Genomic DNA, 26,254 nt, shown 5'->3' with positions numbered 1-26,254 from the left:
GAGTCCGTTCAGTAGTCAGGATCAACAATAATGTATAAAATAATTAGATTATTTTCCGTGTTTAAAATATTTGGGACCTGTATTGACTGTGCATTAATCCTGTTTTATTTAAATCTGTGTTATTGTTTTGCCCGCTAGATGGCACTGCAGCACTGTACTGTTTAGATGACCTGTCGTTAAATGATTAATCCAGCTCTGTAATTTGCTTTACAGCTTTTCTAAACTCCTTAATTTCTAAGTCTATTTGATGAAACATGTGGTTAAGTACTGGCAAGTACCAGTTTCTGGCGAAAAAAAACAGCCTTCACCTCTGACTTCAAATTTAAATTTAACATTAAACTAGTATCACTTGTCATCAGGACTAGTCAACAGTGTGTTATTCCAGGTTTGGTCAAAGTCCATTTTTGATTTATTGGACATGATATGAGGATCTTCCATGATATCTCCTTCTGATGCTTATTTGTACAGCTTCACTTCTCGTCTGCTCTGCATCCTGACCTTTGCCCCGTACGTGTCTCCTGAGGTCAAACCAGCCTGCAATGGTGCCAGAGGCCCCGGCCCCAGTTTCCTCCTGTGTTCACCACACTGAGGAAGCTGCCTACAGGTTGGATCCCTCCTGTGACCTAAAGTCACACACAGCTGACAGCACCAGTGTCAGGTGGAATAGTTGGGGTCCTGTATTGTGAATGTCTTTTGGAATTTTGTTCCTGCACATTAAACAAATGTCAAATGTTCATTATAAATTGTCATGGAGGGAGTGATAAACAACTCCCAGACTGGCTTCTCGGTCTGAGCAGCTCTTCCTTCCCTTGCTAATAAAATATCCGGGTACTGCAACAAAAGCCTTGGTCTCAGGTGTTTCCTCTGTGAGCGCAGTGATGGTGGCCAGGAAACTCTCCCTATGGCCCATTTCTGACCAATATGTTTTCTTTAAGGCAGCCTTTAGGGCAGCCTTCGTCGACTCTTCTCGCTCAAACCAGGATAGTTCATTAAAACGGCGTGTTTACTTTTGATTACTTTTGAAGATATCAGCGGATATTATTATGTTTATCAGTTTGCATCTCAGGGGCAGCTCAGGTCCCCAGTAACTAGAGGTTTCTAGTTTCAGCTTATATTAAATGAGATGTCCTGAGACGCGCACTCATTGGAGGAAGCTGAACATGCAACGCAGGCGCTCCTCTTGAATGGGAACTAGCGAGATAGGGGGGGAGGCAACAGATGCGGCTGGGAGACGGAGCACACGCGTGGATTCTGCTCATACAACCGCAGGAGGAGCGTCATAATTGGAGCATACGCATTTCCCCTCATCAATAGTTGATGTGCGCGTATTTTTAATCAGGAGCTTGGCGTCATTGCGCCCCTTGCGCGCATTCCTCCACAGGATCTGCGCATCTCCAGGTCCAGCTGTTCTTCACGCTGACGTTGTTTTTCTCCCCCCTTTCCGACCACGTCGGGACAGACATGCCAGACAGACGCTTCTGCTGAAATTTCGGGCTTTTGAATGAATCCGTTGATGATTTAATGGAAGGACGGGCGTCCAGACCGGAATGCAGAAACATGGACGCGTGTTTGAGGCGACTGAAGCAAGAGCTGGTTCGTGCTGTTTAATACTGTCCTTATCATCAACTATCCACAATAACGGCTTTACTAACATGATTAAACAATCAGCGAGCATTTAAGTGGGACATTTAGCTTCAGTTTTTATACATGCGTGTGTTTTTAAATCGGAATAAAGCTACAATCAGCACTTTGTCAGCAGCCACGCGAAAACAAGCTCAGCATTGTTATTTTAATTGCGTCGATTCCTACAACAATCACATGTTAATAATTGCACTGATCTCTTGTGTAATTGACCAGGTTTAAATTCACTATTTAGGCAGAAATGTGTGGAAAAAATTTTTGTTTTTTTTAAACGCACCACAAAATCTGTTGTTTCCTTAAACGCACCACAGACGTACCCCCACACTGGCTGTGGATGAAATCAATGAGTGGACGAACAGAGAAGAGGGTTGATGACACTAATTAGATTCATCAGTGATGGCAGGTCTTGTTTTCTTCTGACTGTGTCTACAAATGGCTGCTACCTTCCTTACGTGCATTGTGGTTATTTTTTAACATGCAAACTCGTTTGACGGTGGTAAATTCTGGGCACAGTCACTTGAAATCCAAATAGAAATCAATCATAAATAAGCTGCTCTGTCACGCTCAAATCATTTGACAGCTAAATTCTGTGTACAGCCCTTTTCAAAAAGAGCTTATTCCACTTGGAACCATCTTCAAAGTGGCTTCTCTCTGCCACCGGCCCAAAGAAAAGCCTCGCATGGCTGCTTGTTTTGTAACAAGATCTGATCTGAACTGCTTTGATACGCTTCTCCCCAATTAGCCAAACGTCTGTGAAGTAGCGGTTGAGTTTTTGGGGTCGGTGGAGGCCGACGCCAGGAGGACATGTGCGCTATAGCCGCCATATCGCAGTTTTGGTAGCAGAACAGAAAAACGGGGACTCGTGCCATGCCGAGGTTCAAACGGGGGGTCCCACATGGTGCCGAGCCGCCTCCCTCTGCACGGCACCATGTGGGACACAATCTGTTGTTGGGGAAACAGGCGGCGTTCGCGCCAAGGTTGACGCTTTCCACTCCGCTGTGAGTGTTCGGCGCTGACCACAGAGAGGTGATCCGGCTCCATCTGCACAGATCAGACACGTCTAGCGGCTCACACCTGAGGCGCCGCCATGAGCGTCCTGCAGCGTCACTGACTGTGCTCAGAAAACTGCAGCTTTTAACCCCCCCACTCTCAAAACGAAGATCCGCTTTCTTCTCGTCTGCATGTGAGGAGAATCCTTGGAGAGAAGTGGTTGAAGTACAAAGGACAAAATTGAAAAATGAGAGCTCTTTTGAGGCCTAATCTTTGTGACGTCATGTGACTCTGATGTGCCCTGAGGCCAGGCAGCAAAAAGAAGTTTAAAATCCTCCAATCAGGAAATGTTTTGAAAGCAACTCCTCACGCCTCTGTAACCATCCCCGGAAAAGTGTCATGTAAAATGGAGATTGTTGGGTCCAAGGTCAGTGGGGTTCAGTGTGGGATCACGCATGAACATTTGACCTTTCACCCCAGCTCCAGTCTGAAGGTGTCACCGCAAAAACTGTCCCAGGAAGTCCATGATGGCGCAGGATGGAACAGTTCCCAGGTTGGGCATGACCCAAGATCATGCCCAAAGATCATGTAGCAGCCTCCCAGGTTGGGTGTGTGTGCGTGTGTGTGTGTGTGGGGGGGGGGGGGGCGTCACGCAAAGTGCGATCATCTGACGGTGATGCTGATTTCCCACCTGCAGACAGGTACGAGTCACGACTGAAGCCCATTTCAAACGCGTCTTTATCGTATTCACGCCTCGGGCCGCTCAGCAGTTATGACATCATCACGTGTAGAGAGAAGCACGCCAGGCTCGTTCTGTGCCAGATTGCGTGTTCCTTGTGATTGTTGTGTTTTTAAAAGGTGACTCGGCTCTAGCGGTCCATTCTTTTGGTGCTCCGGTTCTGTCCAACCTCTTCCTTCCCTTCGACTAAAATAGGTCCACCTCAGAGGGCGGATCTGGGCCGCTTGTGTTTGAGATGGAGCCGTTAACCCTTCGCGCAGCAGGTTTAAAACTATTGTACCGAGCACATAATTAAACTTAATTAGCACTTAATTAAACATTTGGGGGCCAGAGATCGCTGACTGTTTTTGAGTGTCCGCTCTCTGTTTGCCTTTTAGTGATGGAAAACAAGGAAGCTTCTCTCTCTGGTTTTAAAATTATTTTAAGCTGAAATTAGAATTATTATGCAGCAGCGCATTAAACCACAAAGGAAGACGAGAGCCTTTCTGACACTGCACAGCCGTCCTCTCTTTAGCTGCGAATGTAACAATCGTTGCAGCTCTTCAGTCTGATTTATTCCCCTGTACTGTAACCCCCCCCAACACTGCCCAGCTGTCGAAAACCGTCAGGTAACACTCCAGCCGGGGGCGCTGCAAGTCAATGGCGCGGGGGCGGAGCCTGGCTCTGCAAGATTACGCTCGATGTTACAAATGTGAGCTGGTGAATTAGAGGCTAGCTGCTCAGGAACAGGGTGCTGACATCAGCGGCTGCATCAACAATCCATTTTCACTGCTGCTTCAGCGACGGTGAATGCCTGAGCCCCCCCCCCCCCCCCCATCGTCTGCCCAGTCAATAATCTCTGGGCTTGGGATAATGGCCCAATAGTTCCAGCTTTAATAGATTTTTTTTTAATTAGCATGATTGTGTCTCTTGTCATCCAGGAAACATGATAACCGGTAGTTTTGAGTGAAGAAATGTGATCATTTGGTATAATTGAGGATGCATTCAGGAACCTTTTATGGCTCAGTTTCTTGTATCAAACAATAATTAAACTGTTCATCACCCAACAAAATAAGCTTTATTCTGCAGAGACGCCGACGGCTGTGAGCGTTTTATTTCTCCGGGCGAAGGTTCTTCACAGCTTTATTGCACCCTTGATTGTGATCTCAGGGTTCGAGCACAACCCCTCTGTGGTGCATCCAGTGAGCAGCCTTACAGAACCCCTCTGTACCCTCCGGACAGACACCCCATTCCTGTCCTTGACCGCACAACCCGCCATTCATTTTTAATTGGGGGGGGTGGAGACGGGAGAAACGGGGGAGGGTGCACGGCTGTAGGCCACCCTCTTCTGAACAGGAAGGCCCTTTGGGTTTGATAACCTTGGCCTTGTTGCCCTCGCCACCAGGACCACCCCCTCCGGCCGTTAACAGATAAATAACAACAGTGAACAGCAGAAGGGGGCTTCAGCACCAGAACAGAGCGGCCGCTTGGGCCCGATTTAACGCCTGCGTGTTTATTTGCAGAGCACTAATCTGGCCGAGAGCAAACACACATAAACGATGCAGAAAGCCGGCTATTCATTCACGGTGTGGTGTGGATATACGTGTGTGTGTGTGTGTGTGTGTGTGTGTGTGTGTGTGTGTGTGTGTGTGTGTGTGTGTAGCTTTTTCTGGTCTCTCCTTGGCAGATGTAATTTCAATACAGCGTTCAAACTGTCAAGGTTTATGGCAACAGATGGAATTGGTATCTCACTCTTTTTGCCCTTTTTGGTGTTTAGTTAACGCTCGTGCACGCGGGGGGGGGGGGTGTTCCTGGAGGCCCCTTCAGAGCAGATGAATCCTGACACCATTGACAACAGAAGATCCCATCTTGTTTCACTTAAACAAACGTTTGAATAAGCCTCTGCCAGTGTTAATTCGAGCCTGCCAGCTATTGTTTTTAAAACTTTGAAGCGCTCAGCCTCTAATTGGCTCTTGTGTCTGGTCGGCTGGCTGCAGTCAAGACGGAGGAGTCGGTGGGGGTGAAGAGCTTTGGGGGGTGGGGGGGGTGCTTCTGGACAACTTGTTTGTCTTCCTCCACCAGATTTTTGCATTTGGCTGCTTTTTAATAGTGATGGTTTTTAGAGGAATGCGCGCTGGATTAGACGGCCGCAGTTGTTTGGAAGCTTAAGTTCAAAAGAAAGCTTTAGCTAAACTTCACAAGAATGGTTTAATGATGCCGCAGTTCTTGGAGTTCCCTGCTGGCCTCATTTCATCCCACTTCTATTAATTTAGACCCGATTGACGTCTCTCTTTTCCCTTTCCCCTTGCATTCATTCCCAGGCGAGCCGAGCTTCTCGCCAGGTTCCTTCAGCTCCGCTGCGTCCTAACGAGACCCCCTCAACCGCATCTCTCGTTGTAGAAGTGAGACGTCTCCAAACGGACGAGGACGCGAGTTCAAAGCTGAAAGAGCTGGAGGCCGTTGTTGTTTTGTAAAGTCACTTTTATGCTCTGGAGCAGATGCCAGGATGAAGGTTGACATATTTGGGCCATAAAGTGCAGCCTGGAACTGGTGGCGGTGGAAGTTAGCTAACGTGACAGGGGTTGAGCGTTAGATTACCACAGTTTCTGAGTCCTGCAGGGCACATTTAGGATGACTAAAAATAGTAGAATCTCTGCGTGTGTGTGTGGAAATCAAATCATATTTCAGCAGTTTGATGATCCGTTGTCATCTTTTGACTTCTGGAGTTAAACTTTCTCTGAGCTCTTCCACGACCTCCCCCAGGATGGGGAATTACAGTTAATGATGTCGGCCATATGAGGACAACACAAAGACGAGAGAAAACCTGACTGGACTAATTACACATGTCTCTGCCACCTGATTTAGCCAGCAGGAAGCGTCGAGGCTTTTGTTCCCAACATGTGCTTTGATAGGCTTATTATCTGATCTCAGGGGCTCGTCACGCCCCCGCGCACCTACTCAGCCATATGACACTGGCGAAGTTTATCCACCCAGTTTAAAGAGAATAACGTGCATTATTAATCTCTCTTCTAACAGAGAAGGAATAAATACAAGTATAGTGATGGATCAATATGCCCTGCTCATGCTATCTTTCTACTCTTTTATATGGTTATTTTACACCATTTAAGGTGCAATTCTGCCCAACCTTATTCAACAGTAACATTAAAGTGATTCATTTTCAAATGAATAATCAGTATATTGAGTTATGTGTGGGTGGAGGTGGTTATAGTGATAAAATAGTGTTTGAACAGAATCGTCATATAATCAAAATGATAAAATAAACGTATGTTCATATGCTAATATGAGCATTAACATTGCAAAAAATAATGTTAATCTAATAATGTTCTATAATGTTAATCGAATAATTTTCATAGGTCAAGTGCTGCTTCAGACCGCTGATATGATGGGTATTACCATGGCAACACGTCTAGTAGTCGCTGATGTTAGCCTCTCTGCTAATCCATATTAGAAAAAGTGAGGGACCATAATTTTGTATAATGTTAACCAAGGAGTGTAAATGGTGGGAGTGTACTGTGGCTGCATTTGTGCATTTTCTCAGAACGCTCCCCTCTGCAGCTTCTCTCACAGAGCTTATGCCTGGCGTCGGCCACGCCGTGCTGTCAGTTGGTCTGCACAGCCCTCGTTCCCAACGGGAACACAGTTTCTGTTCCCTGAAGATTAAATATCACAGCCTGGTGTTGGTGTATCTGTTGCCCTTTCTCACATGTACCCCCCTCCTGTCATCTTATGGTGTCATCCATAATTAAATCCAGCACCATTTTCTCTTAGACATCTAAACATATGGCCAAGCCGACCCCCCCCCCCCCCCCCTCCCGTTCCCTGCTCATCCAGCTGATTCTCATAACTCTCTCGCTCCTTTCATTGTCATTCCTTTTCTGCCCGAGTGAACAGATTTCGCACCCTCAACGCTCCGTTGGGTGGGGGTTGTGGGGGCTAGTCTAGACAGGGAGTGCTGATTGGCTGACAGGCCCAGAGGTGTCACCTCATTGGAGAGAGATACATATATGGTTGTCACAGCGATCCGTTTGAAAGGTGAGAGACGTTGACAGGCTGCAGAGGTGAGAAGGAAGCAGCAGGAGAGGCAGACAGGAAATAGAGACTGCAGCTGAAGGTAAGCTGGGATGTTTACCCAGAATCGTCAATCATATTCAAAACAGAGAAGCTGCTCTTTATTTAAATGTTGCCTTTTGAATCCCTGACATTTAGTTTATGGAAAACACGTGTTTGTAACCAGCGCTCTTTGGACTTTTTCCTCCTTTTTTGGAAAGATCCGGGAGATTATTCATCAGTTAGTTTCTACCTTGGCTGGCGTCAGCCTGCCCCCTGAGGGGGCAAAGCTGATTGAAAGTAGGGGTGAAGGTGCGACTGAGTCAGGCCTGCGAGTCAGGACACGGGTCACAGTTCTGTCTGCCCGCGGGGGAGAGCAACGGTTACTCCGGATCACATGACGCAGTCTCAGCAGCAAATGAGAGCCTGAAGGGGGGGAGGTTTTCTTTTTTCAAAAAAGTAACATTAGGAGTACACAAAAGGAAGTGAACAAAGAGCCCGGAGAAGAGCAATCATGGATAGAAATAAAAAGATGAATGCAAAACAAAAGAGGTGTAGACGGAGAGGGCACGAGGGAACAGGTGGACTGCAGAGATACATCATTTTAATGTTTTTTTTTCATCGTCATGTATGTTTCATGGGTTGTTTAATTATTGCTGTGAGTTCAAAGCGTGTAATTGGATTCATGCTGCAGCTGAGTTGAGTGATGAAAAAGGGGGGTAACGCTGAGGAAGTCAGTCTGTGATGGATGAGACGGGTCCTGGAGAAGGCAAACGATGTGTCTCCCTTTGTAAAGTCTTAAGACACCCCCCCTTCCCCCGCAGTGAAATCTTCCTTGTTAACCTGACCTACACATGGCAGGACACATTTAATGACCAAAAACAAGCCTGTGGGCGGAGCTGAGAGCGACCTATACATGTCTAGACATATGTCAAGGTCCTTTTAAGGTCAAATTAGATTTTTTTTCTTAATGGAAAAATGTAAAGGACGTCATTGTGTTGTCTGTCTGTCTCCCTGCAGGTGTCTATGAAAGAAGCTGGGGATGGCCTCCACGCTCAGATGAATTCAATGATGGGGGCACTTCAGGAACTCAAGCTCCTACAGGTTCAGACAGCGTTAGAGAACCTTGACATTACAGGCCGTCCAATTAACCGAGGAATCCCCCGGCCCCCCCAGGCAGCTCCTCTGGAAGCAACGGCCACAGCAGGTATGAGTGTGAGCACAGATCCCAGCTCCTGCTTTCATCCAGGCGCGTTTGAAGAGCCCCGTCTGAGCGCGACGCCGAGCCCGAGGCGCTCCCTCCGGAGCAGAGGCGCCTCCAGCCGAGACGACGGCAGCCTGTCGCAGAACAGGAGCAGCGTCAGCATGTCCTCTTCCTCGACCTCCAGCCTTGACAGTGGGAGTGAGCGGAGCGGAGGGAGCACGCAAAGCGATTGTGACCTCCAGTCTGTTCCCAAGAGGTGGTCTGGGTACGATGCCCCCCAGGTGGATTTCTACGGGCCTGTGGTGGGAAACCCTCCACCAGAGCCCCCCTCTCACCCACAGGCTCCCCATCGTGCCCGGGTGGTAGATCTACCAGGAATCCTGTACAGCCTCTCGCGGGAGGGCCCCTCGTTAGACAACGAGTATTCCCAAGAGAGCACGGACGACAGCTGCGACTGGACTTCCTCGCTGATGAGCAGCAGCCGCAACCGGCAACCGCTGGTGCTGGGCGACAACGTCTTTGCCGACCTTGTGGGCAACTGGCTGGACTTGCCCGAGGTGGAGAGGGAGGAGATAGAAGAAGAGGAGAGGGGGGTGGACAGAGCAGACACGCCAGCCCACCCTCTCCGCCTCAGCCGCTCGCAGGAGATCTGCAGGAAGTTCTCATTAACCACAAACATCTTCAAAAAGTTCCTGCGCAGCGTCCGGCCGGACAGGGACAAGCTGCTCAAAGAGAGACCCGGCTGGGCGGCACCAGAGCTGCCTGAGGGCGACCTTTTCAAAAGGCCGAAGAAAGCGGCCCCCAAATGTTCCAAAGGAAGCTTCTATTTGCCCTTCTGGGCAAATGGGCACCAGGGCAAAGGGAAGCTCTGCCCCCAGCTGTCCGGGGCAGAGAGGAACCAGCAGCAGCACTTCCCCCAGGTCCACCAACAAGCTTTTACTGGCATTTACTTAGACAGGAGACAAGCAGACACTGTGGCGGAGAAAATACCGCCGTTGTTTGACTATAACACAGCTGTGTGGGTCTGACAGGTGCAGGACGGACGGACGGACGGACGGACGGACGGACGAATGAATGCTGCCGATACACTTTCACGAAAATGAACAGACGAAAGTCACAAGCGTCCAGCCAGAATATCAGGGCCACAAATTGTCTGACAATCCTAAAATATCGACCTCATATGTCACGTTGGCTGCAGATGTTCGACGTTCTTTCATTTTTTTTTAACCATTGTTCACTTCTCTTCTGTCGTGTGCACACGTAGGACTCTGGATGCCTATGAAATGGTACTTTAACTCCTCCGAATATCGCCACGGGTCTTTAAAGCGTAGCGGCACTTGTTTTTTTTAGTTTTTCCTTCACCTCCTCGAATAGAAAGGCCAACTGTTGTATCTGTGTTACTGTTTTATACACCCCGCAGCTGTTCCCCAACACACCGCCTCTCAAACAGGCCTAAGCTCGATTTAGTCCCCAGCTGGACTCGATTCCCCAGGAAGCCGGGCTAAGCCGAACCCATCCGTCGCGCCCACGTCGCTCAGGGACCGTCGAACGCAATTAAACCGAGAGACGGCGCATTTCTACGTGTTTTATTACAAGTTTGGGGACGTTGTTGTCTTCTTGTCTAGACGGGGGAAAAGCAAGCTTCAGAGGTCGCGCTTTATATAATGAGCGCTTCTGTAGTTGATGTCAATGTTCACTGCCATTTAGACAAGGCACGTGTTGGGACGGGGGGGGGGGTTGGAGACACAGTCGGGACTGTCTGCCATCTGGAACACGGTCAGCGCGGAGAGCTCGGCTCTAGAGTGGCTCTGGAGAACAGAGTTTTAACTTTTTGATCCAAACTTCTCAAAGATGGTCGATTAGGATGATGTCATGTGCAGTTTGATGTATAGAAGGAAGCACACAAGTAAATGCCAATGATTTCATTCCTTTGAACCTTTTTAACTGTAAAGAACATTTTAGGCAAGCAACAGCCATAAACATGCTTGTTTGGTTTTATTTAGCTGAAGATGTGACGTTAAACGTGTAAACTCTGCACTTGTATTTTCCAGCTTTCATTCATGGCGGCAGCCACCAGAAGTATCAGTATGAGTCCCTCAGGGTTGCAGACCATACTGCCTGATGTCACTCAGAATGATCAGTACAGGGGACGACTCTTATGCAAAGACAATCGCTCATAAACGTAACCCTTAATTTCCCCTCAGACGAAATGAGCGGAGCCCCAGTTCTTCTGACCGTGCTGGTCAGTTTATCCATATGTTGTGGTCCCGTTATTCAGGTCAGTTCATGTCGCTCAGTCAGGGGGGTCCGACACAGGACAGAGGTGCAGTGCGTTGATCCAGGATGCTTTTTTTTTACTCTCCACGGTTCACTTGTGCATAAATAAGCTTCGTCTGATCGGCATGTTTTATCGACACAATTGTTCAGTCTTCCTCAAAGGGGATCTTTGGGTCACAACCGATATCAAGCCAGTAACGTTGTGCATCCTTGGCGACGTATGTAAATGTTGTTTTTCTCCACGTGTAATTTTCAGCACTGTTGTTTTTCACCAGGGTCCTGCAGACCGTCAGTAGTGATGCTGTAAAACCGTCACCGACTCTTTGTAAATTAAATCTGTTTTCAGAAAAAAAAGGTTTGGTCTTGATTCGCACATGCACATTAGATCAGTGTAATAAATGCTCAAAACACATAAGGAACTTGGTGAAATGTCCATTTAATTATCACATCCTCGTTAACTTCCTGGATAATGCATGTTGGTTTTGGGGGAACTGCCCCTTTAAGGTGTTACAGATCTTTGAGCACAAAATAAAAAAAACATGCTTCCACTAAGATGACAGCTTTTGACATTTAGCTTTTTCTCTGATCCCCCCCCCCCCCCCCCCCCCCCAGTAGGACGAACAGTCCCGACTGCATCAACTGGGCACTACATTGATTCTAAATCCGTGCAGCTCCATCAGTACATCAATAAATAAACAAATGCAAGGTGAAACCCTGCAGCCGAGCAGTTCGCCGCTTTTTCTAGGATACAGGATACGGCTCAGATGATGTCCCACATCTTTCCTCTCCACTCTGCAGCGTGCACAAACACAAAGGCTTCAACATCTCATCGTGTTTATGGAAACATTTTAGGGTGAAATCATTTCACTTCATCGGTTAGTTCACATCTTTTTTCTAACTGGTTTAAATAAATTAGTGCAAAAAAATGGTTAGGCAACTGACTCAAGCGTGTCATATTTTCTGCTTTAATGTGATGTCGTAATATCGGACAATCTCTTCTCATCACGTGACAAGTTTTCATGTCGCGCTCATTTATCACGGCATTAAATGTTACTGAGAGTATAAAACATGTTTGTTTTTATCCCCAATGCTAGCGTCATTAAAATGTCAGTATTAAAAAAAAATGATGTCATCAATCAATTAATATCATCTTCGCCATAAAAACGAACCTGAGGGGAACGTTTGCCAAAGTGCATCTAAACTTAATGTAATTCTCTGTGAAGAGGTCAGTGAGCATGAGGTTATCCAACGCTGCCAGGGTTCGTTCAGAGATGGGCTAACAATAATCCCTTCTTCTGTGTGTGTGTGTGTGTGTGGGGGGGGGGGGGGTGTCAACAGCTGCAACTGTGCTCCCCTCTCTTCTGGCTCTGTCCCCCCAGGATCCCAACAGTGGACGCTGAATGCCCAACCCCCCCTACCCTCCTGCCTCCCCTTCAGTCAGCTGTCGCTCTTCACAGCCTCACGAGACGGCTCCCACCCAAAATCTGGGGGCGGCGAGCACACCGGGCTCAGAGTCTCAAAGGTGGATGATGCACAGCAGCAGGGAGCTGACGGCCTGGACAGAAGAACCGGCTCTGTGGAGTGAATGTTTAATAAAAGGTATCATCACCATCAGTGGATCAGTGCACGGGGCACGTCATAGACTGTAATCCTGCATGGCTGCGTGCATGCAAATGTGGTCCGTGGACCCTCTGCGTTTCCACTGCGGGCTAATTTTCTGCTAAGTCCTCATCTTTCAGTAAATCCTCAGCTGTGTAACTCCACAGCTCTACCTCGGACCTCAGGAATGTGCTCACATTTCACTTTTTATAATCATCGGCTACTAAACGTCCACATTCACTGCTCGGCGAAGCTTTCTGAAGGAAGTTCCCACAAGAAACACGAGACGCAGTCACACATGCTACAGCAGGCACCAACCCCGGGTCATCGGCAGTAGCACGTATTCCCACTTTTGGGAATGAAAGGCTACAACTTAAATCCACGAAGCAGATCCAGATTTGGCAGAGAGATAAATGCTGTGGGAAATCTAGGGCGAATTATTTGGGATTTAACATCTGGAGGCTTTGCATCGCAACGCTCATTGTACAAGATCGTTCTCACACATGCTAACGCGTGCACGAGCCGAGCTTGACAGGCACGGCGGGTTGTGGAATAAAACAATAACACCCACTTGGGGACACGACTCGGCCCAAAATGTGCGTTAACATTAAGGTACGATTGTGGCTTTGACATAACATCCACAGTCTTTACAGTAGAGCCGTTTATATTAAATGTCCTCATTACGGCGTATTAACCAGATAAAGATTTAATGGTGGTGGAAGTAGGTCAACCTAAGCATGAAACAAGGAGAACAGTGTCAGCAGAGCAAAGCCAGCCACAAATGCACGATGTAAAGTAATGGTATAGAGGGATTTAAGTGGTCTAACGATCCGTTATCAACCCCCCAGGGTCCCTCTCTCAGGGTAAACTGGACATACATGAAGGGTGACACAAAGGTCCAGAAACCTAAACAAATGAGGGGAAACCGTGTCCTCGAGCTCAGGAATGAAACAGAGCTCAATATAAGAGTGACAATAGACTCCAATCATCCACTGGTTCTGCTGCAGGTGTTGATCAGCAACATGATGCCCCCCCCCGTGGACCACCTTCCTCTGCAGCCATGATTAATGTCTTTGACAGGTGAATCCGACACACGGGAATGCTTCCATACTTTGAAGTCATGGCTGCCTGTGTTGGGGAATCTAAGGAATTCCCAGTGTGTTTGCGGAAGTGCGCTCCGCCGCAGACGAACGCCGGCGATGCCGTGGGTCTCTGCACCTCCTGCTGGGTCCTGGCCCCGAAGCCTTTGTGGGAGGTGAATTCAGCACGTTCAGCTTGTTTGCTTCTCTACGTTTATGATTCTTCCTGCCGTGCATATGATGCCACTCACCTGTGTGAAGCTGGTTCCTCCTCGTTCACCTGTATATTCACACCCACCCTCCTGGGACCGCTCGCCCTCTTACGCAGCATCTGGCTTCGGAAGCTCATCGTGTCTGGTCCCGCTCGGCCATGATTTGGATTTGCTTGCCTGATTTGGACTTTAAGTACATCCAAAATTGAATAAATCGCTGAATAAACCCTCCAGACTCGCTTCTGGGTCTGAAAGAGAATCTGATTTCCTGCTCTGTTCTTTTTTTCCGATGCATTATCTATGATTCTTGGTGGCTACTCTTAGCTTTCCTGGTAGTACCAGTATTTAGGTGCACTTGTACTTGAAGTAAATAACAGCTTAATTATTTTTTATCCAAACGCACCCTTAAGAACTGTATGTATGATTTAAAATATAAACCACACATCAAATATAAGCTGAATGTACTATATATGGACATGTATGGCCTTAGCTCGCTAATTTCTGTGCTAACTAATACTGACATAGGTCTATTGGAGATGTGGTGAACTTTAACTTTTGATAATATTACTTAGTTGTTTTTGCTGTTTGCTGTAAGCCAACTGTCCATTTTTATTTTATTTTTTTTTAATCACAAGATGCGGTCTTGGAAAATGTGTTTTGTTCCCCAACATCTCGTGTTGGTTCTCCAAGGCTGGGCTTGAAGACAACACCGGGGCTGAATTATGGACAGCTGATACGAACAAACTGCTGTGCATCATGGGAACGCATGGGATGGAACTGGATACTACTGCTGTGGGTGGGGGGGGGGGGGGGAATTCTGTCAGTTGTGCTGGCACGGATGAAGAAAGACGAGAACAGATTTAACATTTTAAACATCGTCTTAACTTCGCCGCTGGCGTGCTTTGTCGTTTGGTTTCTAGACAAACGTGTCCCGTCTGATATCGCGGCAGGAAAAAAATGTTCATTTCATGTTAGCCCCACGTGATTAAAGGAAGGAACGCGTCGCATCAGCAGGCGGTGCACTTCTGACTGTCACAGGGGTGACCCCCGTTAATGGCTCTGCAGTCCTCTAAACTTCTCCTCCCCTTCGACAAAGAAGGAGTCCATTTTCATGAGGCCCTCCAACCCCCCCTCAAAGAGTAAATAATTGAGGCTCGTCCTCCGCTGGTCTTATCTCTGCAGGGTGTTTCTCTCATGAATTGGCTGCCTGAACAGTCTTCTAAACTCAAAGGATAGGCACACACACACACACACACACACACACACACACACACACACACACAGATACATCTCCTCCCCCTTTGCTCTATTAATTTCTCCCTCTATTTCTGTCATTCCTGCACTGACAAATGCCTGCCCACACATGTGCGTGTGCCCACACACACACACACACACTTCCACACTTTCATTAAATCATAAAGTGTGGGCCAATGGGGGCTCTTCGTCATTATTAATCCAGATTAAACAAATCTCCGGTTCTGACTCTCACCCACTGACAGTTATTTAACGCTGTGTTCTGTTACTCAACATAAAGCAGCCCTGAAGCACGCACATCGGTTATTCTGGCATCTTCTTTAGCTTTTTAACAGCACTCGAGTCCGTTTTTTCAGTCCATCTCTGCTACTTTAGAAACCCCGAACCAACCAAGCAGACAGCTGTCTCCCTGTGTTTCGCCGTGCGTCCGTCCCACAGCCAGAAGAACATTTTAGGGACAGGAGAGCGTGGCGGGGAACAGTGATGCTAATGCATCTGCAGGCAGCAACGTCCTTCAAGTGTGTATCCCTGATGAAAATCTGCTCTTTAACTGATGAGGTTGAGATGTTTTCTTCTTCTTCACCCAACAGACCTTATAAATTCTGTCATGTTCCATCCATAGTCCTTGCGATGCTAAATCCATTAGCATCAGAAACTGATGTGTCACCGTTCTGATCGAAGGACAGAATCCTGATTTCCCCCCCCTTTTTTTTTTAACCACCATTGTGTATTAGGATTGTCACTAACCTGGAATCTAACCTTTTAAACCTTTTATCAGCCCTCTCAGGACAAGCATGAGGTAAATTATTCATAGAGGTGAAAAAGTGAATCATCCTAAAGCTGAGATAATAAGCGTGTGGCCCAGTTTGGGAAGCACCCGAAGACAAAGTTTATTTCCATCCATTGTCTCATTCACTTTTCCTGCTTTCAGGCCAGTCGCTGAACCTCATTAATATGCATCACTGCAACCTCATTTCTCTCATTACTCATTCATTTTCCGTATCTATCCTGTCTGTCTGCTCGCTTCTTCCAAATTTCATCTGCTTTTTTTACATGTGTAGGAGTTCAGGACTGACATCACAGGTCACACGGACTGATGCTCTGTGCCTTCCGGCTGCTCCTGGTCTGTATTTATCAGTATGAACATATAAATAAGGCATTCACTCGTTGGGGGGAAGGTGTCAGAGGGGGGTTGTTACCTTGCTCCAGGGCACCTTGGCTATGGAAGCGTCCCAGGGACCTCTCCTGTTACCAGCCCACTATCCAAAGTCTAGTCTACGACTGGGACTCAAACTGGAAAGCCTCCAGCTCCCTAACAGGGGAGCTTCTACCACCTCTCAAATGTTAAAAAGGAAGCCTAAATAAGAGATGGAGGCGTCTGTGAAGCTCCTGTCATGAAACATGTTTTCAGCTGTCTTACTGTGGACTGTCAACCACCAACAGATTAGGTTTGATGTGGCACTAGTGTCCAATATTAAGGGTCTGACTCCAGTTGGAACCTCCATTTTCAGGTCTCTCTTCATCCAGTGTGTCTGATGCAGAACCTGCAAACATCAGCCAACTTGAGCCAGATTTCTGAAGTGGTTTCGTTCAGTTGAGCAGGTTGTGAAGAAGCAATATGGTGATGGTCGCTCTGGCCAGTTAGGCAGAAGGATGTATTAATCTGTGTATCACAAATAGCTCAGCAATAAATTTCAGGGGCCTAGTTCCAGTAAAAGAAGAGGGACAAATGGATCTTTAATTATTTTGGTACCAATGTCTTTTTGGGGGTGAAAATTAAGCAAAAGCGAATGTGAAAGGTTGAGAGGAAGAAGGGAAGCATCTCTGAGCTCAATTATGGCGCGATTATGAAGAGCAGGAGAGACGTGATGGGATGAGAAGAGACATTCGCCACTGGCCCGGAGGAAGAGGAGCCGCGGTTCCCTCCTGATGAGGAGGCAGAATGAGCCAGCGTGCCCTTCTGTGGTGCACGTTAAAATCAGTAACAGCGTGTTTGCTGTCTGCACAAATGTACCTGCGTACGTGCTCGGACCGCCCCGCCCTCAGCCAGACTGGGAGGACAAGGACTCCCAAAATGTCAAGACCCTCCCTGTCCAGGGGGCGGGGCTACTGTCACTGACCTGCTGACACCAGCACGTGGATGAAACCCTGTTTTATGTGCTTTGGCGTGTGACCCTGAGTTTAACGTCTGAGCATGTTCAATGGTCTCTTTTATTTTTGTTCCTTTTCCTTCAGTTTCCTCCCGCATCCGAAGACTTCCCAGCCTTTCGTCCATCCCTTCATCTCAACATCCTTCGTCTTCAAAGTCGAGCACGGAGGCGACCATTAAACATTTAACTGCTGACTTTTACTACTTTCTCTGAGCAACAAAATCCTTTTCCCTCCGCTCATAAATATGCGAGGGCGCTCGATGTACGGAGGATGGAGAGGCACAACGGGGCGCCGTCCCAGTGCTGGCTGAAAGCCGCTGTTGTGTAGGCTTACATCACATCAGCTCCTGGTGCAGAAAGGCACACTAACCCATTAGGGTTTTTTGGTTGGTTTTCTGTGTCATGGCTTCCTGCTCTGTGTCATCACAGCTGGGTCACATGTGGCGGCTCGCAGATGGGCGAGCCTCTCGGCTCAGACGCGGAGAGGGTTATGTTCCCTCCGACATTCCACCACGATTGCAGAATATACTGAATAATTCTAAGAGGATGTCAAAGCGATGACCCACTGAGCTATAAATGTCTTCCACTTTCTCATTACTGCTGCAGCTCCCGCCAAGAATTTTTGTGACAGGGCAGTATCCAGGCGTCACATCATGGCAGCAAACATTTCATTTTGATTTAAACCTCGATGCACTAGGATGCCTGGGTCGAGTATTTTTAATCCTAAAAATACAAAATAGAAATGACACAAATGAGATTTTGTTTGTTTGTTTGTTTGTTTGTTCACTATACTGGATTACAGGTTCGCTTGTTAGCGGTGATCATTTCTTTTCAGTGTTATGAAGTTGAGGGAAGAAAGGTTTGTTCATGAAGATGGACATGGGACCTCAAGCCAGGACATTTGAGGGAGAGAATGTTAGAACAGGGAAGCAGCTTTGTAGTCGAACATTTCAGTCTGCGATAATATGCCCAACTAGCACGATCAACAGCTAACGGTAGTGAACGCCTCTGCTGCTGTTAGTTTCATTTATGACTGTTGATTTCTGCAAAGTAACAGTAGATGATGCGGAAACAGAAAACCCTAAAAAACCCAGAGGAATGTGACCTATTTGATGAGTATCAGGGGAAGAACGTGAGCTGCCCTCAGTCTCGCATGTTCAAAACAGCAGAAGCAGCAAATTGAGGTCAGTTACAAACACCAGCGCGAGTTTTCCACACAAAGCATTTGACTTGCTCAAAGGCCCCACGGTAGGATTTATGAAGGGAGAGCAGTGCTCATGCGTGCACTCCCCACATCAGCACTGTGGGCTCCCGCTGCCCTATTTGTGAAATGAAAATGAGTCAGGATGTTTCTTGCTTGTGGCTGAAGTTAATTGTGTGAATTGTGTCGTGAGCGGGCCCACGTTGAGTCAACGCCACATCAAAACGTCGATTTTAATGTTAACATCGGCATTACAGACTTCTTTATTTACATTTTTACAGTTCGTTCTCAGCAGTTCGGACTGTGGCTTAAATAGAGCGACTGCAGACTGAGTTTTAGCCGTTGCCTGCGGCTCTGTGTCGTGATGAATGTGCGTGTTTATCACATGCCTGTGTCTTATCGTATGCATGTCTGTGTGCCGCTGCAGACCCAGGGGTCACGCGGGGATGTCACAGACACTCCTGCTGCTTTTATGAACCTCGGAGGTCACAGGAGAACACAGTACTGTTTGTTTTCAGGAGACAGAGCATCACTGTGTCGCTGTTTCTCGTTCCCATAAAGCCAAACAAGTCACAGCGTTCTCCTCTGGGCAACATTGATCATATAAGTTGCATCAAATGGGTCATTTGTTCCGTGCATCTAATACAGCCCCGGGGACTGGAATAACACCCCCGGTGGTTAAAGTTAAGCTTTGCAGACAGATTCATTTTTCAGCGGTCTTGTTTCGTAAAAATTTATTTTAGTTTTATCGTCTGCTCGCTTCAACAATGACCTTTACTTCTACCATATCCTTTTGTTTAATCCCGTAAATGATGTAAAACACCACTGTTAAACTCAAATGAGCAGCTAATGCAAGCCACAAACTATTGACGTTGACTTTGAAATTGGAAGTTTAGGTTGTAATAACAGCCTGGAGGATCTATATAGAGGACATTTGTACAGGCTGAAATTCTGTGGAACTGAAGAAAATGGAGAAAATGAATGCTTACACCAGGAAAAATGCATTTTAATTAGGGGTTTTTATGTTGTTGTTTTTTGGGGTTTTTTTTTTGCAACAATACAATCATGTCTACCTGTCGTAATAGATAGTAATTTATTTTTTTGCACAAGCACTGGCTGTGTGGTCTGGACAAAACCCTCCTGTAATGTGTACTTATTTTGGTACCAAGTGTTCTGGAAATCTGGAAAATCGTGTTTATTTGATACGTTGTCCAAAGTCTTGGTCATTATAATTGGCTGAGCCCATTAGTGCTCCCCGGGGTATCAGCAGCGCTGGAGGGGGAGAGAGCAGAAGCAGGAGTGTTAAAAAAAACACTGCGGTTGTTCCCATCCCCCTCTTAAAGTTCCTTCATCGTTTCCTTGGCCCTCCTCCTCCTCCTCACAGCTGCGACGTGTTGCTATAAAATGACATAAAGTAAGAAGCTCTTTTTTCACTCCCCCAAAACATCCCATCAAAGCTGTGTTAAACTGACCTGATATGAAGGGAGCCTGCATTAGTGCCGTTGTGTGAGATGACAAAAATGCTCATGTGCCAACACCAGAACGCTCGCTCAAACGTGCGTGCATTAAAGCTCGCTCGCCCAACCCTGCTGGCATGCAAACGTGCACGACTTCATGAAGCACACATGCTAAAATATGAAGGAACAGCAGCAGCTGCGTTGCTTGTTTATAAAGACGGAGCAAACACAGGCGTCTGTAGACCTCTTCATTTGGGTTCATCCTTCCATCCATCCATCCATCCATCCATCCATCCATCCATCCATCTATCCACCCATCCATCCATCCATCCATCTGTCCATTCAACCATCCATCCACCCATCTATCATCATCCATCCATCCATCCATCCATCCATCCATCCATCCATCCACCCATCTATCCATCATCCATCCATCCATCCATCCATCCATCTATCCATCTATCCATCATCCATCCATCCATCCATCTATCCATCATCCATCCATCCATCCATCTATCCATCATCCATCCATCTATCCATCATCCATCCATCCATCCATCCATCATCCATCCATCATCCATCAACCCTCTGCGCTCTGTTATCAAACCTGACCCAGACAAATTGAGGAAGAGCTTCAAGAGGACAGCGTTACACAGTTGGAGCAGAATTTCTTCCTGTTTTCTTTCTACTGCAGGGACGGAGAGCCACCCAGGCCACTTGAAGCCGTCAGCTGCTGTGAAGAAGAAATTTAAATCTTCAGTGGCTCATTTGGCCCCAGCCCTTCCTCTCTGAGAGGCACGGTGCTGTGTTTAGTTAGCCGTCATTGTCGGGGAGCGGCTGCTCCTCTGTGTGATCTTTCATTAAGGATCTCTTATTCTTGCAGCGTGTCGTCTTGCTCCAGTAAGCAGCTCAGGGTTCGGCGATGGTGGAACCACGTGGGGATGAAGAGATGATATTCTGTGGGTGTGGAAGAGCAACGATGAAAAGCCGTGTGATGAGACGCCAGCTGGAATCAACCCTCCCTCCCCACGCTTTACATATAAATGAATTTCCTCTTTCCTCTTTTGATTGTCCCACTTATAGATGAATTTGTCTTTAAATTGGCGTTGCAAGGCGCCATTTCCCGTTTTGCTGCTCGGTAACTGCGCTCTTCACCCAAAAATAGCATTTCAATTCCTGAACTTGCAGGTAAAGACCCTCCCACTTTTTGTGGATGCAACTTCTACGTTTTACGCAGAAGCTCTTCGGTAAAAGTGAATTTTTGAGGAAGAAACCAGGCCCCTACTCTAAAGGGAACACGCCCCTGAATCCCCTCATGTAAATAAATTTATCCCGGTATGTCGTTCCGGATGCTCCTCTCCTGAAATGAGAGAGCCGGTGCGCGCCTAAGCAATTATCCCTCAAAATGACTTTCTGGGGGCTGATTTATCTTCACTCAGCAGTGAGAGATTACCAGAGCCAGTCAGCACGCAATAAGACTCTATTACACAAGCAATGAATTTCATCAAAAAAGTAGAGCGGGAGAATTGGGAATGAGTATTGAGCTGCAGGAGAAGAGAGCAGCGAAGCCTCCTCAGGTATTCGCTACATCTGCAGACGCCTCCGTCAGCAAAGCAGCAGGGCAGACGTCTCGGATTTCACGCTCATAGCCACATTTCCCAGCATGTGGCTCCCCATCTTTTTTTTACACCCCCACCCCCACCTCTCTCTGCCACTTTGTCACCTGACAAAAGGTCCATTTGCAGGTTAATGGGCTTCCATTAGAATGTTACTGCGCCTGATTTACTGACTGCATGACAGGAGGAGTGTGTGAAGTGTGCACAGGCAGAGCGGAGCAGAGCCTGGGAGCTCTCTCCAGACGGCAGCGGATGCAGCAGATTAACCGCCAACGCGGGGGTTTAATAGCACACCCTGCCTCACACTAGGCAACTATGAGTCGGCCAGTTCTTGTTGAATAATCGTACACAGAACCATGTGCAGTGGAGACATGCACATTTTTATTTCAGAGAAGGAAATCAATTTACTCATTTAGCCAATTATCTTGCTTTCATGCTGCAGACTCCATTACATATCCTGGAAGAAAGGATGCTTTGTGCGTCCCTCTGATCATGGAACGTTGGGGTCTGTTTTTGGAATTCGAAATTGTCGTCGGTGGAGTTACTGGCGTCTTCTCTGTCAGAGGGAAAGGCTTCATCGAGGTCGAACTGCTCCAACACAGGCGGAGACAAATCTCTGATAATAGGTGGGAAGACGGCCGGCTGAAGCGGAGGCAGCGGAGCCTCAAAGTTTGGCCTGATCGCCTGGTGGAGCGGCTCGTATTTGACGTTAAGCTCCTTGTAAGCGCTGACGATGCGGGGTAGGGACGCAGAAGAAAAGTTAAACAGTGACATATCGAAAAGAGACGTGAAATTCCTGGAATGGTCCTCGTTGTGCTGGAAACACAGCTGGAGCTTCTCTGACAGGACCTGAGTGTCCGGTATCATGGTGTATTCTGAAATCGCCGGCACTGCGGCGTCAGTCCCGTTCATGCCAGCGTCATCCGTCATGATCCACTGGAGGACAGCGTCCAGGATTTTGCTGTTTTCCTCTTTGTCTATGTATTCATCGCTGAACATGTGGCAGGAACCCAGCACGACCAGTTTTCCAGTCCCCTTACCTTCACGGAAGGCCATCACAGGCCGGTTGAAAGGGAAGCACAGTGAACCAGTGGAGAGAACCGCCACAGCAGGTTTCATCACATTCAACGTGGCTCCGTATGGATATAGAAACGCCAGAGCCTTTGGGTCATTTCCAGGAGGCTCCTCAAAGGTTCCCTTGACCTCTTTATCGGCAGCTCGACTAATTTCTCTATTCAACACCCCGTCAGACACAAGTGCCTCTTTGGGATGCAAGTACCTGTGGTACACGTTCCTCACAACCGCGTCTTTGTTGACCACTATTCCAAGTTCCTCCAGGAGAAAGTTGATGTTGGTCTTATATTTGGTTTCTCCTCCTTCACCAAGCAAAACCATCACATGTCCTCCCCCATCCAGGTATTCCTTCAACACCTCCAGCTCTGACGCCGTGAACTGCTCCCTTGGTCCAACAGTTATCCACAACCTGACCCTCTCCAGTCTCTCCAGTGACAGCGTGCCGCTCATGCTTTGGACGCTCCACTGCACTCCCAGCCTGCGCTGCATGGATTTGTACCTGGAGCTGATAGTAAACAACTCGCGTTTGGAAGCATTGAAGGCCACTGCGTCACACTGTAATGGTCGCACGGCAGCCATTTCAGATGTGAAAAGCGGAATTCAGAGTTCGACTCTGTTAGAAGTGGTCCCACGTTACTATAGTTAAAGCTTTAGAAAGCTTTGATGCCAGTTTGTGTCTTTGATGTTTACATCTCTATGTGCCCTTGATCAATGCAGAGACCCCCCCACAGTAATTGTTGCAGGAAGTAATCGAATGTGTGACTGATCAGTAGAATAATAAAGAATAATCAGCTGGCTGGAAGGCAGGAGACGAACCTCCCTCCCTCCCCGACTGACGCACACACACTCTCACACGCTCGCCGTGGTGTGTGACAGACACGTGGGAGCTGCTGAGAAGGAGGATGAGGTAATGATGAAATAAAGCTCTTGTCAGACATACGACAAAGAGAGGAGAGGCTCCTCTAATGAGCTACTGACGTCTCCAGGCGAGGAGCTTCAGAGGCGCGTGGCCTCCCTTTAAGTTCCCCCACAGGGGAAAACTGATTCCTGTTTAAAGCTCGAATGATGCTCCAATCATCTTCATACACATCTTCATACACAATAAAACCTATATTTATTTGAAAAAAATTGCAGAATTGTGAATCAGCTCACATTTTAACATTAAACATTAGAAAGATAAGATGGAGATAATAATTTCAGCTGTTTAAGGAACCCAAGTTTTCCCAGCATGAATGCGTGTTTTATGTGTCCAGCTCCAAAATCCCTTTCAACACAGCATTACCATTGATTTTGCTCTTTTCTCATCTTATTGTACAAAAGACACAAAGCCTTTGACTGAAGATGTGAAATCTAAAAGAATGATCGAAGTAGTTTCTATTGTTTTATTGTCCATTGGGACATTTTTGAGAAAAAGAACATGGATGGATGGATGGATGGATGATGGATGGATGATGGATGGATGGATGGATGGATGGATGGATGGATGGATGGATGGATGGATGGATGGATGGATGGATGGATGGATGGAGCCCTAAATGTTTGGAGAGTTTGAGAAATTTAGAATGCAGGGTTACTAGAAATAAGCAACTATGATCAAGAAAGGTTGTTGTACCTAAACTGTCCCCAAATATGATATTTTGAGGTGGAACAAATCATATTTACCCTCTATAAACTGTAGATTTAGTATTTTTAGCCAGTATTTTTGTCAGAAATATAATCGCTGCTGTCCAAACAGCCAAGGTGCAAAATCACTGTAGCCAAATACGTATGTCAACAAAGCAGTGGAGTGTGTGACATGGCCGCCTGTGTAAATACAGGTGGAATTTACAATGAACAAATTGCATTTTTCATTCCCTTATCCTAACAAGACAGAATTCCAGAGGGGAGGATTCACTTGCCGTTAGCTGCAAATCCTTTCATTTTAATTACAAAAGGATGTATTTAGCAGTAAAGCAAGCACGATGTCCACGGTGATGGAGATATTAGATGTTTCCTGGGTTTAGAGGGGACGAGATTTGTGGAGTACAGATCTAGAACATTATTTTCCTGTCGATAAAGTCCACTGACATCATGGATATGAATGAATTAGGAACAGGAAATAGCAGCTGATGAATCCTCAGTGGGGAAACCCGACCTCACTCTGCAACCTGTCAATATTCCCCCAACACTGAAGATCATGTTCACTGGCTCTCCAGAAAATGCATTAGACAAAGACTATATCCACAGTCGGGGGGGTCTCGATCCTTCCCCCGTAACCACCAATCTGTTAATTTATCTGGCAAAGGGAAGAGTGTGTGTGTGTGGGTGTGTGTGTGTGTGTGTGTGTGTGTGTGTGTGTGTGTGTGTGTGTGTGTGTGTGTGTATGTGTGTGATGGGTTCAGGGACCGCTGAGAGAATCCGAGTTGGCTTTTGTTTTGGGGTGGCCTTCGAAAATCAGCAGTTTTAACTGTTTTCCGATGAGGATGAAAAATCTTCCCTTAAATTAAGATCTGCGCAGAACGTGCGCACCATTCACACGTGCACTGGGGAACATGAGCACCTGTGGAAAACATCATGACAAGACCATCCCGTGATTCTGTGTTAGATACTGTTTTGTGAATCTCAGGGAAGCCTCCTCGACCCATCAGCAAGGCACCAGACCAGCGCGGGCCCTCCTGTGGGGGGGGGGGGGGGGGAAACTGGGGGCCACGGATGAGACACCAGCTGCTCATCACTGGGCCTGTGTGGATCAGAGTTGGGGTTTTTTGTTTTCACACATTCAACACACCATCATCAAGAGCCGTGCCCAGACCTGTCAGGAGACGCGTCACACCCGCAACCTGTCAGCGAGACCCATGATGTCATAAACGATCACCGAGGTCGATCGCCTAAAGATCTCTGCTGATGGTGCTTGACAGATTTACAGACCGTTGTGCTGCTCTGGTTCTTTTCCGCTGAATCTTTTCAGATTAATGTAATAAACCAAAAGGAACCTACTTAAAGGGCGAAGCTGTCTGCAGGACGTTTGGGCCCTGGAAGAGGGCGTCCTCCTAGAGGACACGGAGGAGCTGAAGACACATCAGACTGTGGGGGTCTGGAGATATCTCAGCCAATGGGGAACAAATGCAAAAATGTTTCAGTCTTACTCTGCTTTCCCACCACTAAAGGGATTAGGGGACCGATCAAGGCTGCTGCGCTGGTGATAACTCAGAAAACAAGAAGTGAGTCACACGCTCTAATTCCTCCAGCAGACGTTCAGCATTTTCCTCCACTCTACATACGGTACTCCTCCATTTATGCAAGGAGCTGAGATGATGCAGATTTTTATTCAAAAATAATAATCCAGGGTTTTGTTCTCATGTTTGTTCATATGTCAGCAAAAGCCTTTCAATTATACAGTTTGTAACCAGGTATTTTTCTCAGCTGATTTGTTGGAGAACAGGCAGATCAAAGTGTACTAAGACTCTAATCCATCATCCATTGATGTTGGTAATTACTAACAATCATGGAAGAAATAAAGGCAGAAATATGCCATTTAAACTCTCCAGCCAGATCTGCATGTTTTAGAACCATGGGAAAGAATAAGATGCAATCATGAGTTACTGTAGGTCTTTAAAATTAATACCCATTTGTAAAGACATTATAACCATTTGAATCATTTATGATAATCACAACTGTTCACATTTTTAAAATACAAGCTTCAGCTTTGATATCCAGCCATATTTGTAAGCACTC

General features: G+C 47.0%; 2 protein-coding genes across 2 annotated transcripts; one reads left to right on the top strand and one right to left on the bottom strand.

Annotated features, from left to right (window-relative positions):
* The first annotated feature begins 1,142 nt into the window (after positions 1-1,142).
* inka2 (inka box actin regulator 2) lies at positions 1,143-11,252 on the top strand. The gene is made up of 2 exons (XM_057030797.1): positions 1,143-1,593; positions 8,438-11,252. The coding sequence occupies exons 1-2, from the start codon at positions 1,522-1,524 to the stop codon at positions 9,647-9,649; spliced, it is 1,284 nt and encodes a 427-aa protein (XP_056886777.1). The 5' UTR covers positions 1,143-1,521; the 3' UTR covers positions 9,650-11,252.
* A 10,634-nt stretch (positions 11,253-21,886) lies between these two features.
* Positions 21,887-23,119, bottom strand: LOC130523938 (intraflagellar transport protein 52 homolog). The gene has a single exon (XM_057029573.1). It carries the CDS (start codon positions 23,117-23,119, stop codon positions 21,887-21,889), a length of 1,233 nt encoding a protein of 410 aa, XP_056885553.1.
* Positions 23,120-26,254: the final 3,135 nt, after the last annotated feature.

The sequence above is a fragment of the Takifugu flavidus genome, chromosome 4 (assembly GCF_003711565.1).
Source record: "Takifugu flavidus isolate HTHZ2018 chromosome 4, ASM371156v2, whole genome shotgun sequence".
In the NCBI taxonomy this organism is placed as follows: domain Eukaryota; kingdom Metazoa; phylum Chordata; class Actinopteri; order Tetraodontiformes; family Tetraodontidae; genus Takifugu; species Takifugu flavidus.
This window is presented reverse-complemented; position numbering and strand designations above follow the sequence as displayed.

Bases quoted from the DNA above. Each gene is read 5' to 3' on its own strand.
- LOC130523938 (XM_057029573.1), bottom strand. From the start codon at position 23,119: ATGGCTGCCGTGCGACCATTACAGTGTGACGCAGTGGCCTTCAATGCT.
- inka2 (XM_057030797.1), top strand. From the start codon at position 1,522: ATGGAAGGACGGGCGTCCAGACCGGAATGCAGAAACATGGACGCGTGT. The intron at 1,594-8,437 runs GTTCGTGCTGTT...GTCTCCCTGCAG, and splicing joins GGCGACTGAAGCAAGAGCTG to GTGTCTATGAAAGAAGCTGG.